This window comes from Anolis sagrei, chromosome 8, assembly GCF_037176765.1.
Source record: "Anolis sagrei isolate rAnoSag1 chromosome 8, rAnoSag1.mat, whole genome shotgun sequence".
NCBI classification, from domain to species: Eukaryota; Metazoa; Chordata; class Lepidosauria; order Squamata; family Dactyloidae; genus Anolis; species Anolis sagrei.
Genome location: NC_090028.1, coordinates 4,895,527 through 4,907,417, shown reverse-complemented (window position 1 = coordinate 4,907,417; position 11,891 = coordinate 4,895,527). Strand labels below are relative to the sequence as shown.

The 11,891-nt window shown below is 46.6% G+C and overlaps 1 protein-coding gene across 1 annotated transcript; it reads right to left on the bottom strand.

Annotated features, from left to right (window-relative positions):
- Positions 1–3,436: 3,436 nt before the first annotated feature.
- TMEM170A (transmembrane protein 170A) lies at positions 3,437–11,836 on the bottom strand. Its single transcript, XM_060787806.2, has 3 exons — positions 11,661–11,836; positions 8,466–8,636; positions 3,437–6,750 (listed from the first exon to the last, which is right to left on the bottom strand). Exons 1-3 carry the CDS (start codon positions 11,788–11,790, stop codon positions 6,620–6,622), a joined length of 432 nt encoding a protein of 143 aa, XP_060643789.1. The 5' UTR covers positions 11,791–11,836; the 3' UTR covers positions 3,437–6,619.
- Positions 11,837–11,891: the final 55 nt, after the last annotated feature.

Below are 11,891 nucleotides of genomic sequence, written 5' to 3'. Positions count from 1 at the left end.
CTCCTTCTTTGGAAGCTTTTAAGCAGAGGCTGGATGGCCATCTGTCAGGGGTGCTTTGAATGCAATATTCCTGCTTCTTGGCAGAATGGGGTTGGACTGGATGGCCCATGAGGTCTCTTCCAACTCTTTGATTCTATGATTCTATGAACGGTTCATAAGGACTAGGAACTTGGCTCTCCCCAATTCCATTCATAGAATCATAGAATCAAAGAGTTGGAAGAGACCTCGTGGGCCATCCAGTCCAACCCCATTCTGCCAAGAAGCAGGAATATTGCATTCAAATCACCCCTGACAAATGGCCATCCAGCCTCTGCTTAAAAGCTTCCAAAGAAGGAGCCTCCACCACACTCCGGGGCAGAGAGTTCCACTGCTGAACGGCTCTCACAGTCAGGAAGTTCTTCCTAATGTTCAGATGGAATCTCCTCTCTTGTAGTTTGAAGCCATTGTTCCGCGTCCTCTTACCCACTGACACTTGGCTTCCCAATGGTTTGTATATATCGGATTGTATAAAAATTTGGAGGAAAAGGGAAAAGAAGGACTCTTTCCTCCAAGTATTGGTTGCAAAATGGAAACAAGACCCCAAAATGAGAGGTGGAAAGAACGTGGAGCCCACGTTTAGGGCACCAAAAGTGGGAAATGGGAGCTGTAAAGTGCACTGCAAACCTGGAAACGCAAAGCCACATTCAATTGTATGACCTCACTACCTCTGACAATGCTTGCCATAGATGTAGGCGAAACGTCAGGAGAGAATGCCACTAGAACAGTGGTTCTCAACCTTTCTAACACCGGGACCCCTAAATACGCTTCCTCATGTTGTGGTGACCCCCCAACCATAAAATTATTTTCGTTGCTACTTTATAACTAATTTTGCCCTGCGCCCTTGCCGGCCAACCATAAAGTGGCCCAGCGACCCCTCTGGGGGCCGCGACCCCCAGGTTGAGAACCGCTGCTCTAGAACATAGCCATATAGCCCAAAAAAGCCTACAATAAACCACACTCAAGTAGTTGGAAAGACAATGCCATGATGATTGAGATCTCTGGTTCTCAACCCTGACGGTTGCACGTAAAGAGTAACCTCTTAGTAACTCACTAGTAGTAGTATTTGGGCCATTCTCTGTTTGGAAACAGTCAGTTCCTTGAGTCCAGTTCTTTAATGGCATGGGGATGTTGCACAAAAAGCAAATTTGGGGGCAAGGAAATTAAAATGCAACTTCCCATAGTAGTAGTAGTAGTAGTAGTAGTAATAATAATAATAATAGCCTATGGATGATGTAAACATAGTGGTAAGGGACTGTCATGCCCTTCTAGGGAAACTTAAGAGGTTAAACCCCTCAATTTTCATTTTTAAGAGATCGTATATGCCTCCCAGGGACAATTTCTTCCTATTTTAGGGGGAAATTGGACTTTTTTGTTCAGTGAGGCTGGATCTACACTACCATAAAATGCAGCTTCTGAACACAGATTGCAATGAACTGGGTTATATGGCAGTGTAGACTTGCAAAAGGTAAAGGTTTCCCCTTGACATTAAGTCCAGTCATGTCCGACTCTGGGGGTTGGAGCTCATCTCAATTTCTAAGCTGAAGAGCCGGCGTTGTCCATAGACACCTCCAAGTCCATGTGGCCAGCATGACTGCATGGAGCACCATTACCTTCCTACAGAAGCAGTACCTATTGTTCTACTCACATTGGCAAAAGGTAAAGGTTTTCCCCTTGACATTAAGTCTAGTTATGTCTGACTCCGGGGGTTGGTGCTCATCTCAATTTCTAAGCCGAAGAGCCGGCGGTGTCTATAGACACCTCCAAGTCCATGTGGCCAGCATGACTGCATGGAGCGCCGTTACCTTCCTGCAGAAGCAGTATCTATTGTTCTACTCACATTGGCAAAAGGTAAAGGTTTTCCCCCTTGACATTAAGTCCCGTCATGCCCGACTCTGGGGGTTGGAGCTCATCTCAATTTCTAAGCTGAAGAGCCGGCGGTGTCCATAGACACCTCCAAGTTCATGTGGCCAGCATGACTGCATGGAACGCCATTACCTTCCTGCAGAAGCAGTACCTATTGTTCTACTCACATTTGCAAAAGGTAAAGGTTTTCCCCTGACATTAAGTCCAGTCATGTCCAACTCTGGGGGTTGGAGCTCATCTCAATTTCTAAGCCGAAGAGCCGGCGTTGTCCATAGACATCTCCAAGTTCATGTGGCCTGCATGACTGCATGGAACGCCGTTATCTTCCTATTGTTCTACTCACATTGGCATGTTTTTGAACTGCTAGGTTGGCAGAAGCTGGGGCTAAAAAAGTGGGATCTCACTCTGCTCCCCGGATTCAAACCGCTGACCTTTTGGTCAGAAAGTTCAGCAGCTCAGCGGTTTAACCTGCTGCACCACTGGGGGGGGGGGGGACTAGTATAGACTCATATAATCCAGTTAATTGGTATTCTGAAGCTAAGTGTGTTGTCGAAGGCTTTCATGGCCGGAATCACTGGGTTGCTGTGAGTTTTCCGGGCTGTTTTCATGGCCATAGGTAAAGGTTTTCCCCTGACATTAAGTCCAGTCGTGTCCGACTCTAGGGGTTGGTGCTCATCTCCATTTCTAAGCTGAAGAGCCGGCGTTGTCCATAGACACTTCCAAGTTCATGTGGCCAACATGACTGCATGGAGCGCCGTTACCTTCCCGCAGAAGCGGTACCTATTGTTCTACTCATATTTGCATGTTTTTGAACTGGTAGGTTGGCAGGAGCTAGGCCTAACAGGGGGAGCTCACCCCGCTTCCCGGATTCAAACCACTGACCTTTCGGTCAGCAAATTCATCAGTTCAGCGGTTTAACCTACTGCGCCACTGGGGGCTTTTGTGATGTTACTTAATTACATGAAAAATGAGGAAATTGATTTTATAAAACAGGGGGAACCTGGGAATAAAAATTAAAAATAAATTAATATATTTGGGAATAATTATAATCCTGGATTCAAACCACTGACCTTTCGGTCACCAAGTTCAGCAGCAGTTTAACCTACTGCGCCACTGGGGGCTCTCATGATGTTACTTAATTATACAAAAAATGAGGAAATTTATTTGGGAATAAAAATTAAAAATAAATTAAAATATTTAGGAATAATTATAACCTCAGATTCAAACTACTGACCTTTCGGTCAGCAAGTTCAGCAGCTCAGCAGTTTAATCTGCTGCGCCACGAGGGGGTCCTAGTGTAGACTCATATAATCCAGCTAATCGTCATTCTGAAGCTGAGTGTTGTTGAAGGCTTTCATGGCCGGAATCACTGGGTTGCTATGAGTTTTCCGGGTTGTTTTCATGGCCATAAAGCCCAGAAAACTCACAGCAACTCGTTCTGAAGCTGCATTAAATGATAGTATAGATCGAGCATGAGACAGGACAATATGGGGGACAATATGGGGCATTCAGGGAAGATTTTTTTCTCAGGATGCATGAGTAGGGGCGGTTTATTTCACATCAAGCCCACAACACAACAGTCCTGCGAGGAAGGAACTATCCAAAATGAGGGCATTTTGAAAACAAGACGACTGCAGAGTCCCAAACGAGGCCTGCGCTGCATGAAACTCACATCGGAAAGGATTCCATTGTTTACATGAGGTCTAATCTTTCCTTATTGGATGAATGAAACCCTCAGGAACTTAGATGCAGGATTTTTGCATTTTCACAGAAATGGTGGCATGTGAGGACGGGCAAAGGGCTGGTGAGGGTCTTGAAAGTGGTCCTTGGAGGCGGGCAAGCAGCCCAGGCACTTGTGTGGAGGAGAGCTCAAAGCAACCCAAGCCCTCAGTCGAAAGCTTGGCCAGGAGAACAAGTCAGAATTCCTGTAATACATACTTCCATCAACTGGGATTAAGACGAGGAATCCTCACGGGTTCATATCCCGGACGAGCCCCCAATATTCTGGACGAGCCCCCAATATCCCGGACGAGCTCCCAATATCCCGGACGAGCCCCCAATATCCCGGACGAGCCCCCAAAATGAAGGGAAACCCCTTCGTTCACGATACTTATGGAATGGGCCAAGTGTCCGAAATATCTACTAAGCCCCTCAACGAGGGCCTCAACATTCAGAAAGCATCCCAGAACACCGAAAGTCATTGCGGCAGCATGGACGAGATGTCATTCCACTTCCCCTTTGTTTGGCGAACAAGGATTCAGTGGGACGGCATTGCAAATCCATCCTGTGTTTTTGAGGTAGGAACAGAGAAATCGGTGTTTCTCTCAGTCTGACATGATTTGCGGACAATCTGCAACCGGAAAAAGTCCGTCAAAGCACTTCACTCTCGCAGGAACATGATTCAGTAGCAATTCCTTTCCCCGTGGAACCATACGAGGATACAAAGTAGTTTAGGGAAATATAGAAATCTGTTTACTCAATTCAACCTTCGCTCGCTGCACACGCACACAAAGAAAAAGATCGATCAGCTTGGCACTTGAGGTTACGAAAACATTGCAAAATTTAAGCGTGGAGCGGTCTTCAGTTCAGGAGACCAAAAGCTTGGAATTTATTATATTGTTGTTTATGTTCTGACTTAATTCTGTTGTTGTGTTGTTGGGCTTGGCCCCATGTAAGCCGCCTCGCGTTCCCGTTGGCGAGATGGTGGCGGGGTACAAATAAAGTTTATTATTATTATTTATTCTTGTTCAAGGGCAGAGGAGGGATGCAAATGCTTCCAAAATACGGTCCGGAAGTAGCAAAACCTGTTGAGACTCAGCATTCTGGCACCATACCTACTACTAGTAGTAGGAGAAGAAGAAGAAGTGATGCAGAAGCAGAGGAGAATCAGCGTCAGCTGAAACGTATTCGTGACATCTTTCTGGCTTCCAGTGATTCGGAAGACTTTGCAGGATTCAGCCCAGAGGAAGCTATAGAAGCAGATTACAGGGGAGTAAAGAAAGTGGCCAGTGAGTCTGGCAGTGATAGTGACACTATGTCTAAGAGGCTTAAAGACACAGCAGATAATTCCAGTGCTAGTGAGGATGAGATGGAGGAGGCTTTAGACTGGACTCTGGTTCAGAACATTAGAGACATTTGCACTCAAGCAACCTCCAGTGATGATTTTGAGGGTTTTCAGGATAACTGGAATGAGGGATCTTCTTGGCAGAATCAGGCATTAGATCAAAGGTGGCAGACTTGGCGTGGCTTAGATGCTTCAGCTGCGCAAGGAGAATCAGATGGGAGTAATGAATCTCAATCTTCTGATAGTGAATAAAATGAGCACATTGGGAACTGTTTCTTTGCAGACGACGAAGTGTTGTTTACGTGTTGTTACTCTGCCTAACCTTGCTTGGATTTCCAGTATCCTGTTTTCCTGCCGTGCTTCTTCGGACCTTGGAATCTTCGTTCGTGAGTGTTACGCCTGGCTTCCTGACCTTGGAATTGACTGGACTACGTATTTGCCTATTGGACCTTGCATTGAACTTTGTATTTCTTAGAGACTATTTTGCTTTGCATTTTGCTACAAGCTCTTGTATCTCCTGTTTACTTTTGCCTGCTATTCAAGCCTGCTAGATATCCGGATTATCTACTGTTTAGGTTCTTGTTTGAAAACATCTTTTGAACTGCTTTCACTGATGTTAAAGTGCCTCATTAAGTTTGTTATTCATTAAAAGACTATTATTTTGCATCCCAATTGCTGTTTAAGACAATCTGTGTTCCTTGGGTCGCGACAAAACCTCTGCATCTCAGATTGAGACTCTCTCACATTTTTGAGAAGAGGAGAGTTGGTGCTAACATCTTGCAAAGTTTTGCGCGATGTCGGGAAGCAGCCACGTCTGTGCCAGAAAGACACCTGTTGTGGTTCAACAGGCCCCTGAGTCTGATGCTTTTCAGTTTTCACAGCCTACAGAAGAGCTGGAGAAGCAGTTCTCACAGGACAGGAATGCAGCTGATAAGGAGGAGGGCCAGGTGCTCCTTCAAAGGGATAGCGAAACCGTGAGATCGGATCGCAGCCAAGTTAGGTCAGCGACAGGTCAAGGGAGCAAAGGAAAGCAGTTTGTGGGAAACTAGATTGTTTTGATGTGCAAAATGTATTTAGGCCTGTCTCGGGCAATTCTTAGCTGTCAGTTTCAATGTGGCTATCTGCTAAGCTGTTTCATGCCTCTGCATTGGATTCCTTCGTGCAGCTTTTGGGCTAAGCTGCTTCTTGCTTCATGATTCCTGTTTACCTTGATTGTCTGAAGGATTTCTGGAACTGTACTGTGCATTTTACCTGAACTTTGGAACTTTGTATTGAATTAACCTTTGTCTTCTTTTGGAACTTTTACAATAAACTATCATTCCTACAGCCGTGGTCTGGTGGTGTTTGAGAGTAAGGTGAAACTTATCCTGAGGTGCCACAACACCGGCGGAATGGCCGCTCTCTCCAGAATCTTCGGTTGTTGATGAAAGGTAGTCACTCCACACTTGAAGAAAGAGGCGATTTGTTCAATTTGCTCAAATGTTTTCTTCCGCTTTGTTGTTGAAATGAATGGAATCCACTCGAGAGCATGGCAAAACCCTTCTCGACTTCCATTTGGCCTCCTGTAAGACTTGTAAGCAGCTCTTCCCCAATCCTTCGGCTTCTGAATCCTGCACAATGTTGCCCCAGCCATCTTGGTTTCTGCCCCTGATGCTAAAGGGTGGCTAAAACCCGAAAGAAGGAAATCAAGACCACGCAGATGGTCTGCCCCACTCCTAGAACCAGGGCTTCAAAGGGGCTCATCTTCTTCCCGGCTGCTCTGTAGACGCCAGCAATTGCAGCACCTGACCAAAAAAGGGAGGAGAAAGAAGGTCAGGGCCTGATCCTTTATAGGTTTTGACATGCACACATACTAGCCATACCCTGCCACGCATTGCTGTGGCCCAGCCTGTGTATATGTGTTTTGTGTAGAAAGAAAGAAAGAAAGAAAGAAGCATGGGAGGAAAGAGCGTAGGAAGGAAGGAAAGAGGTAGAGAAGGAAAAAAGAGAAAGAAGAAAAGACAAAGGGGGGAAGGAAAGAAAGGAGTAGAGAAGGAAGGAAGGAGAGAAGGAAAGAAAAAAAGGGAAGGAAGGAAAGAGGTAGAGAAGGAAAGAGGAAGAGGAAAAGAAAAAGGGGGGAAGGAAAGAAAGGGGTGGAGAAGGAAGGAAGGAGAGAAAAAAAGGAAGGAAAGAAGGAAAGAGGTAGAGAAGGAAAGAGAAAGAGGAGAAGAAAAAGGGCGAAGGAAAGAAAGGGGTACAGAAGGAAGAAAGGAAAGAATGAAAGAAAAAAGGAAAGGAAGGAAAGAGGTAGAGAAGGAGAGAGAAAGAGGAAAAGAAAAAGGGGGAAAGGAAAGAAAGGGGTAGAGAAGGAAGGAAGGAGAGAAGGAAAGAAAAAAGGGAAGGAAGGAAAGAGGTAGAGAAGGAGAGAGAAAGAGGAAAAGAAAAAGGGGGAAGGAAAGAAAGGAGTAGAGAAGGAAGGAAGGAGAGAAGGAAAGAAGAAGAGGGAAGGAAGGAGCAAAGGAAGGAGGAAAAGAGATAGAGAAGGAAGAAAGGAGAGAAAGAGGGAGGGAAGGAAAGACAGAAGCAAAAAGCGAAGGAAGGATGGAAACAAAAAGCAAAGAAAGGAAGGAAAGAGGCAGAGAAGGAAGAAAGGAGAGAAAGAGGAAAAGAAAAAAGGGAGAAGGAAAGAAAGGGGTAGAGAAGGAAGGAAGAAGGAAAGAAAAAAAGGAAAGGAAAGAGGAAACAAAGGAAGGAGGGAAAGAGGTAGAGAAGAAAGGAGAGAAAGAAGGAGAGAAGGAAAGACAGAAGGAAGGATGGAAGCAAAAAGCGAAGGAAGGAAGGAAAGAGGCAGAAAAGAAAGAAATGGGAGAAAGGGAAGGAAAAGAAAAAGGGGGAAGGAAAGAAAGTGGTAGAGAAAGAAAGAAAAAAAAAGGAAAGGAAGGAAAGCAGGAGCGAAGGAAAAAGAGAAGGAAAGCGAGAAAGAGGGAGGGAAGGAAAGACAAAAGGAAGGATAGATGCAAAAAGAAAGGAATGAAAGAGAAAGAGGAAAAGAAAAAGGGAGAAGGAAAGAAAGGAGTAGAGAAGGAAGGAAGGTGAGAAGGAAAGGAAAAAGGAAAGGAAAGAGGAAGCAAAGGAAGGAGGGAAAGAAGTAGAGAAGGAAGAAAGGAAAGAGGGAGGGAAGGAAAGACAGAAGGAAGGATGGAAGCAAAAAGCAAAGGAAGGAAAGAGGAAGGAAAAAAGAGGTAGAGAAGGAGAGAAGAAAGAAGAAAAGGGAATAAAGGAAGGAAAGAGGGAGCGAAGGATGGAGGGAAAGAAGGAGAGAAAGAGGGAGGGAGGGTTGGCCACAGCAACACATGGCAGGTACAGCTAATAATAATAATAATAATAATAATAATAATAATAATAATAATAATATAAACTTTTATTAGGAAATGGCATTTGTAACCCAGGAACAAAAATCGTGTTACATACTGCAACTGAAAAAAGTTTCCACTCCATCCACTTTAAAGGGTCAACCTACTTGTCAAGCTCCCGGCGGCGATTGGTCCCATGAGGCCCATCAGCACGATGCTCACCGACATGTACTTGCCGTATTTGTGCCGCCGGAGGGTGAAGAGGCCCAGCAGCCCCGCCGGGATGTGGAAGAAGAGGGAGGAGACCAGGGCCCAGAGGAAGACCCCATACCACATCTCTGCAGCAAAGAGGAGAGAAACACGGGAGATGATGCCAGTGGAAAAGCACCTAAAATGCAAAGTTGAAGTCCAAAACATCTAGAAGGCTGATGTTTGTCCATGCCTGATCTAGACCAAGGGAAGTCATAGTGTCACTCTATTATTATTATTATTATTATTATTATTATTATTATTATTTGCTTTATTTCTATACCGCATTTTTCAGCCCAATCAGGCGACTCAATGCGGTTTACATGATACAGGTTATCACAACAATGTCATAAGCAATTAAAACACATCATACATAACAGACAAAATCAACAACAATTATTATCATATCATAACGCCTCAATGAAAATCAGAATCCGTTCTCATAATCCTTGTACCATTCCTATGTTCGATTTTACCGTCTTCCTGTGTTCAGTTGCACTGTTTAGCCAAACGCTTGTTCATAGAGCCAAGTCTTAACCTTCCTCCGGAACGCCAACAGCGAAGGAGCCTGTCTGATGTCTACAGGTAAGGCATTCCATAGCCGAGGGGCCACCACCGAGAAGGCCCCGTCCCTCGTCCCCGCCAAACGCGCCTGTGACGCAGGCGGGACCGAGAGCAGGGCCTCCCCAGACGATCTTAATGTCCTAGTCGGTTCATAGGAGGAGATGCGTTCGGAGAGGTAAGTGGGGCCGGAACCGTTTAGGGCTTTGTAGGCTAACGCCAGCACCTTGAATTGTGCCCGGTAGCAGACTGGCAGCCAGTGGAGCTGGCTCAACAGAGGAGTGGTGTGCTCCCTGAGTGCCGCTCCCGTTAGCAACCTGGCTGCTGAATGCTGGACCATCTGAAGCTTCCGGGCAGTCTTCAAGGGCAACCCCACATAGAGCGTGTTGCAGTAATCTATACACTCTATTCTGCTTTGGCCAGACCTCTTGACCTGGAATAACAGCCCCAAGTCCAGTTCTGGACAAAACAATTCAAGAGGGATATTGACACAAGATGGAAGGGATCCAGAGGAAGAGGGCGACTAAAAGTATCAAAGGTCTGAAGATCATGAAGAATCCTTATGAGGAGTGGCTTAAAGTGCTGGGTAAGTTTAGCCTGCAGAAGAGAAGGCTGAGAGGAGACATGAGAGCCATGTTTAGATACCTTGGGGGTCTCTTCCAACCCTGAGATTCTATTTCCCCACAAATTCTCCATATTGTCTAAGAGGCTGGATGGCCATCTGCCAGGAGGGCTTTGAAGGTGCCTTTCCTGCATGAAGGCAGAAGGGAACTGGCTGGCCTTCGAAGTTCTCTTCCAACTCTATGACTCTAATTTTCTAGGAATTCTCCATAGCATCTATGAGGCTGGATGGCCATCTGTCAGAAGGGCTTTGAGGATGCCTTTCCTGCATGAAGGCAGACATAGGCTGGCTTGCCTTTGAGGGTCTCTTCCAACCCTAGGATTCTCATTCTCCACAAATTCTTCGTAATGTCTATGAAGCGAGTTGGCCATAGTGTCTATGAGGCTGGATGCCCATCTGCCAGGAGGGCTTTAAGGGTGCCTTTCCAACATGAAGGCAGAAGGGGGCTGGCTTGCCTTTGACTCCAATTCACTTTAACTCTAATTCTCCATGAATTCCCCTAATTTCTATGAGTCTGGATGGTCATCTGTCAGGAGGACCTTGTGGGTGCCTTTCCTGCACGAAGGTAGGAGTTTGGACTGGATGGCCTTTGAGGTTTTCTTCCAACCCTAGGATTCTCATTCTCCACAAATTCTCCATAATGTCTATGAGGCTGGATGGCCATCTGTCGGGAGGGCTTTGGGGGTGCATGAAGGCAGAAAGGAACTGGCTTGCCTTTGAAGTTCTCTTCCAACTGCCTCTAATTCTCCACAGTGTCCATGAGGCTGGATGGCCATCTGTCAGGAGGGCATTGAGGGTGCCTTTCTCTTCCAACCTTGTGATTCTAATTCATGAATTCACGATGGCCATCTGTCGGGAAGGCTTTGGGGGTGCCTTTCCTGCACAAAGGCAGAAGGGAGTCAGTTTGCCTTTGAGAGTCTCTTCCAACTCTTTTAACTCTAATTCTCCACGAATTCTCCTAATTTCTATGAGTCTGGATGGCCATCTGTCGAGAGGGCTTTGATGGTGCCTTTCCTGCATGAAGGTAGAGGTAGGCTGGCTTGCCTTTGAGGGTCTCTTCCAACCCTAGGATTTTCATTCTCCACAATTTTTTTATGTCTATGAGGCAGGTTGGCCATAATGTCTATGAGGCTGGATGGCCATCTGTCAGGAGGGCTTTGATGGTGCTTTTCCTTCATGAAGGCAGAAGGAGGTTGGCTTGCCTTTGAGAGTCTCTTCCAACTCTTTAACTCTAATTGTCCATGAATTCTCCTAATTTCTATGAGGCTGGATGGCCATCTGTCAGGAGGGCTTTCCTGCACATCCTTTGAGGTTTACTTCCAACCCTAGAGATTCTCATTCTCCACAAATTCTTCATAGTTTCTATGAGGCTGGATGGCCATCTGTCAGGAGGGCTTTGAGGGTGCCTTTCCTGCATAAAGGCAGAAGGAAACCGGCTGGCCTTTGAAGTTCTCTTCCAACTGACTCTAATTCCCTACGAGTTCTCCATAGTGTCCATCAGGCTGGATGGCCATCTGTCAGGAGGGCTTTGATGGTGCCTTTCCTTCATGAAGGCAGAAGGAGGCTGGCTTGCCTTTGAGAGTCTCTTCCAACTCTTTAACTCTAATTCTGCACCAATTCTCCCAATTTCTATGAGTCTGGATGGCCATCTGTCGGGAGGGCTTTGGGGGTGCCTTTCCTGCACGAAGGCAGAAGGGGTTGGGACTGGATAGCCTTTGGGGTTCCCTTCCAAACCTAAAACGCCACCTCCCAGGCTTGGGCCTACTTGGGCCCGCCCTCCAGGGGGTTTGGACTTCAACTCCCACAATTCCTAACAGCCGGGACGGCTGTTGGGAATTGTGGGAGTTGTAGTCCAAACCCTTGGAGGGCGGGCCCAAGTAGGCCCAAGCCTGACCCTCCTCCCGCGCATGCGCAGAACCGCGCGGCCTACCTGAGAACTGGCAGAGGGTCCTGGGGCAAGCGGCTCCGGTGAGGTTCCCCGGCGGCGGGACCAGGCGGAGGCTCAGGATCTGTTGCAAGAGCCCACCGGGCTCGGGATTCCCATCGCCGCCATCCGCCATGCCGCTTCCCTCAACCTCAACACTCTAGACGTCATTTCCGCCTTTCTCTTTTTCAAGCACCCATTTCCGGTACCAACTTCCGGTCCATAGTCCCCTCTCTA

Excerpts from the sequence above, each read along its gene's own strand:
- TMEM170A (XM_060787806.2), bottom strand. The coding sequence starts at position 11,790 with ATGGCGGATGGCGGCGATGGGAATCCCGAGCCCGGTGGGCTCTTGCAA. Across the intron at positions 8,637-11,660 it reads GACCCTCTGCCAGTTCTCAG|AGATGTGGTATGGGGTCTTC; the intron begins GTAGGCCGCGCG and ends TCTTTGCTGCAG. Across the intron at positions 6,751-8,465 it reads CGCCGCCGGGAGCTTGACAA|GTGCTGCAATTGCTGGCGTC; the intron begins GTAGGTTGACCC and ends TTTTTTGGTCAG.